General features: G+C 35.4%; 1 protein-coding gene across 1 annotated transcript; it reads right to left on the bottom strand.

Moving 5' to 3' along the window:
* Positions 1-418: 418 nt before the first annotated feature.
* On the bottom strand, positions 419-1,831 carry LOC131876048 (uncharacterized). The gene is made up of 2 exons (XM_059220821.1): positions 1,497-1,831; positions 419-1,274 (listed from the first exon to the last, which is right to left on the bottom strand). The coding sequence occupies exons 1-2, from the start codon at positions 1,829-1,831 to the stop codon at positions 419-421; spliced, it is 1,191 nt and encodes a 396-aa protein (XP_059076804.1).
* Positions 1,832-3,902: the final 2,071 nt, after the last annotated feature.

Genomic DNA, 3,902 nt, shown 5'->3' with positions numbered 1-3,902 from the left:
TGTTAAATTAATATATGTTTCTGGATTCAGCTGTGTAGCATTTTTTTGCATCAACATTTCGAATCACACTCCATGATTTATCATCAGGATGAGAGGTGTAGGAGAAAATATGATTCAAAACGTTGATGCAAAAAACTCTTACACTGCTGAATCCAAAAACATATATTAATATTATATGTACTTGATCCATAAAAAAAATAGAAATCACATTAATCAAACTACAGAAATTTAAGAATATAAACAAAGACAATTCAATACCTTTAACGAAAAGATTGGCAGTCATATATTAGATGTGATAGGGAAGAAACTTCCCATATATGCCTGTTGTAAGATTGATGAAATTACATAGTTCCTTGGAGTGTAAAAAATGCTTCCATTTAACAAAATATAAAAAATGATAACAACTAAGTGCTGCCCCTCATGCTTCCCACTTCCCCTGGATTTGGTTCGAATTTCTAAATGAATAAGTAAAGGCAATGCTCCCATCCATTCTTTTCAATACATACCTTTCCACTACAATATAACAGGAAAATTTTCTTTCCATCCCACTGCTACTAAATGATTTCTTCACCCTTACATCAATTCCTCGTTCTAATCCATATCTATCTCGATCTGCCCTCATTTTGGCAATGATAGACCGGCTAAGCTTCACACCAGTAGCTTGTCCTGATTGCTTGCCCACACCTTTGAAAAAAACACTTCCATCATTGTCTCTAATTTCCTCAGTTACCTCTTTTCCAAACAATAGCCCTTCTTCTGCCTTTAAGGTTTTGTCCACATCAACATATTTTTCTGTCATACCTTGAATAGAGTATATCTCTTCCCAGAACTTTTCCAGATCCATCTTGTAGTAGGGACACTCCATGACCTGAATCTTAGGATCTTCCAATCTGGTACCCAATTCATTGATAAAGATAAAGGGGCAGTACCACTCCCCAACTAGAACGACAGGGGAAGTTCTCTGCACCAAAGAGAAATCAAATGGGGGAGATTGTCTTCTAAGATCAGTATTTTCCCCTCTAACATGTTCAAGTCTGCCATGTTTGCCACGCATGTTTTTAGCTACCACACTCCAACCCTTCCTACGCAAAAATTGAGGTGGGTAACCATCAGCAGCTACACATTTTGTTGTGAAACTTGATTTTCTCTTGGAGATTATCTGCATATGTTGATATGAGTTGGTGGGTTGCAAAGGTCTAGGACGAACGTCGTTTACACATCTAAAACAAAAAAGTCTCGACATGTCTTCTTCAGTAGAGCATGTTTCCACTAATCTGTCCACAACATCAACATACAAACAGGTAAGAAGGTATTCATATGATTGTTAATTACCCATAAATACAGATTCAATACTCTAAGCAATAAATAATGCAAGGATATTAGATGATGGCGTAACTTTCAATATCATTGTTAATCTTTAAATATTGATATTTGAATTGTATAAGAAAAACCCAGAGAGGAAAAAATCACATAAAAATGAAAGGTTTTGTTTTTACCCCTTGTGCTTGCCCTCAGCTCGCACGACATAGTAGCAATGGGAGGAGATGGGCTGCCCCAAAACAGGAATAAAATACACTCTATCGTATTCTGTTCGAGTGTTTAGCCCATTGCTTGTAGTGTTTAGCCCATTACTCGTAGTGTACTGGATTGTTAAGCATTTATCTTGGGGGAATGGCAATTCTCGTAGGTAACTATTGCAGAATCCCCAACAGCAGGACGTACCAGTTTCATCATCTTCGTCTTCTTCAATTAGGAGATATCCAGAGTAAGGATCCGCAGGTGGTTGTTGAGCCATGGTATTTCCTGCATATGCCTGCTTGTAGGCCGCCATAGATATTGTAGAATACATTGATTGATCAGATAAAAATGATTGTGGGAACCTCTAGGTCTAATCTCTGATTTATATGGGAATAGGCTTTCCAGATGTATACTGAGTCAATTAGTAACGTGCACATAGGCCTTCCAGAGGTATACCCAGTCAATTAGAACCTGCTCACGCTTTTGACCATTCTCTGGCTGCTCTTCATTCCAGCAACTAACGTAGAAACTTGGAAAGCATCCGGATATTTCAAAATAGCAATCAACGTCTATCTGCGAACTGTTCTCTTTTGTTAAGCAACGATCATTCAATCACTAAGACAATTTGACCTTTCTTTAAATTTGTTTAAAACGGTCAGATTTTTTTTTTCTTCTAATAGTGAAGGTTGGTTTTGGAGAAAAAAGAGAGGTTGATTTTGGTTTGTATTCGTGTGTTTTCTAATAGGTCAATGGAATGTTCTAATCTTGTTTATTATTATTATGTTTGTTTCAAGTGTTTTCGTTGGACAATGTTTGGAATGATATATGTTAATATTGTAGAATATATCAAAGCTAACAATGTTGATATTAAAGAAATCTTTGAAAAGAATTATTCAAAGTTGAACTTAAATCTTCTACAAGATATGTCTCTTGCTCACCATGTCATGAACCCTTCCTTCTTCAAGTTTTAGAACCCCATAATTAATATTCTAAAAAATTATAAACAAAAACTAGTTATTAATTAATAAATAAATAATTGATTATTGAAAATGTATTAATAATTATTGATTATTAAATTATTAAATAATAATAACTAAATTATTTTGATTCTTGAAAAATGAAATGAAAATAAAGAAATTTAAAATAATGAGATTTAAATTTAAGAAAGTATTTTATAAACGATAAAGTTAATTACTATTTTTAATTTCATATTTTCCTTCAAATTTTTCTTAGTGTTTTGCTATGGATAACATTAAACAATAGTTATTCTTTTTAACTTAATATTATCCTTAATTTTATATTAGTATTTTTTACGGGGATGATATAAAATAATTAATTATAATAATATAATAAATATTGAAGTAATTAATAATATAATAAATATTGAAGCGCAATGTCATCATTACAGACTACTCCAATGGCTAGGGCACAATCTAGCGATTTTGGTGGTTGTACAGTGATATCCCCCCTCGACGACTGCAGATGAGTATGCAAGCTTCAACCTTTAGTGAAGGGTGTAGTCCATAACCGCCCATAGTAGAGATAGGCATAAGGAAAGAATGTGTGGGTGGACTGGGCATGGAGTGGGCTCTTCCTTGTGTGGGAGCCAGAGATTTTTATAGGGTCACAAATCCCACAAACAACAGATTCCCCTTTGAAAGTGGAGTTCAGGGAAGAGGTTAAGCACAAGATAGCTGAGATGAGATTTTATCAATTTGCAAAAAAATGGATTGATCAAGACATTCAGAGGATTATGGTCGAGCCTAAAAAATGTTCATCAATGGATCTCTGATACATGGCACCCCATTCTCGATGGCAATCTCTAGAGTTCGCCTTGCGTGTGTGGGTTCTTTGTTGTTGTCTTTGATAGTAGATAGGATTGTCACGTTGTTCTCTACAACTATTAGTGGAATTATGAGCAACATCTTCTTATGCTGAAACCTTGGCACCCTTCTTTTGACACTAATACATTTGGCCTAAAATTCTGACGGAGAAGGTATATTGTGATCAAATTTGATCTTTTTTTGAAAAAATGCCCAATTTCGTCAGAATTCCGACGATAATGCAACATTTGGTTTCAACGGAGAAAGAATTGGCAATGACATTTGGGTTTTTTTAGAAAAAGTGCTCGCATTTGTCGAAATTCTGACGACCGCGTGCATTACTTAAAAAAAAAAGAAAAGACCAAGTCATTTCATAAATCCCGCCTCTTCGTCCCGTCGACCTTTGCCATTATTAATTCTCGCCTCTTCGTCCTGCCTCTGCAGTGAACCTGTGGGTTTAATCGTAGTGGGGAAGATCATTGGTGTGAAACCAGCAGGTTCTACAGCTCAGGCTGGAAGTGGAGGGAGTACGATTTGGTTATGTGCTTTCCCAACAAATGG

Source organism: Cryptomeria japonica, chromosome 5 (genome assembly GCF_030272615.1).
Source record: "Cryptomeria japonica chromosome 5, Sugi_1.0, whole genome shotgun sequence".
Lineage (NCBI taxonomy): Eukaryota > Viridiplantae > Streptophyta > Pinopsida > Cupressales > Cupressaceae > Cryptomeria > Cryptomeria japonica.
Note: the sequence above shows the minus strand (reverse complement) of the source record. Positions and strands in the feature narration are given on the sequence as shown.

Coding starts and splice junctions, on each gene's coding strand:
- LOC131876048 (XM_059220821.1), bottom strand. CDS start 1,831: ATGGCGGCCTACAAGCAGGCATATGCAGGAAATACCATGGCTCAACAA. Junction 1,275..1,496: donor GCTGAGGGCAAGCACAAGGG/GTAAAAACAAAA, acceptor TGTTGTGGACAG/ATTAGTGGAAACATGCTCTA.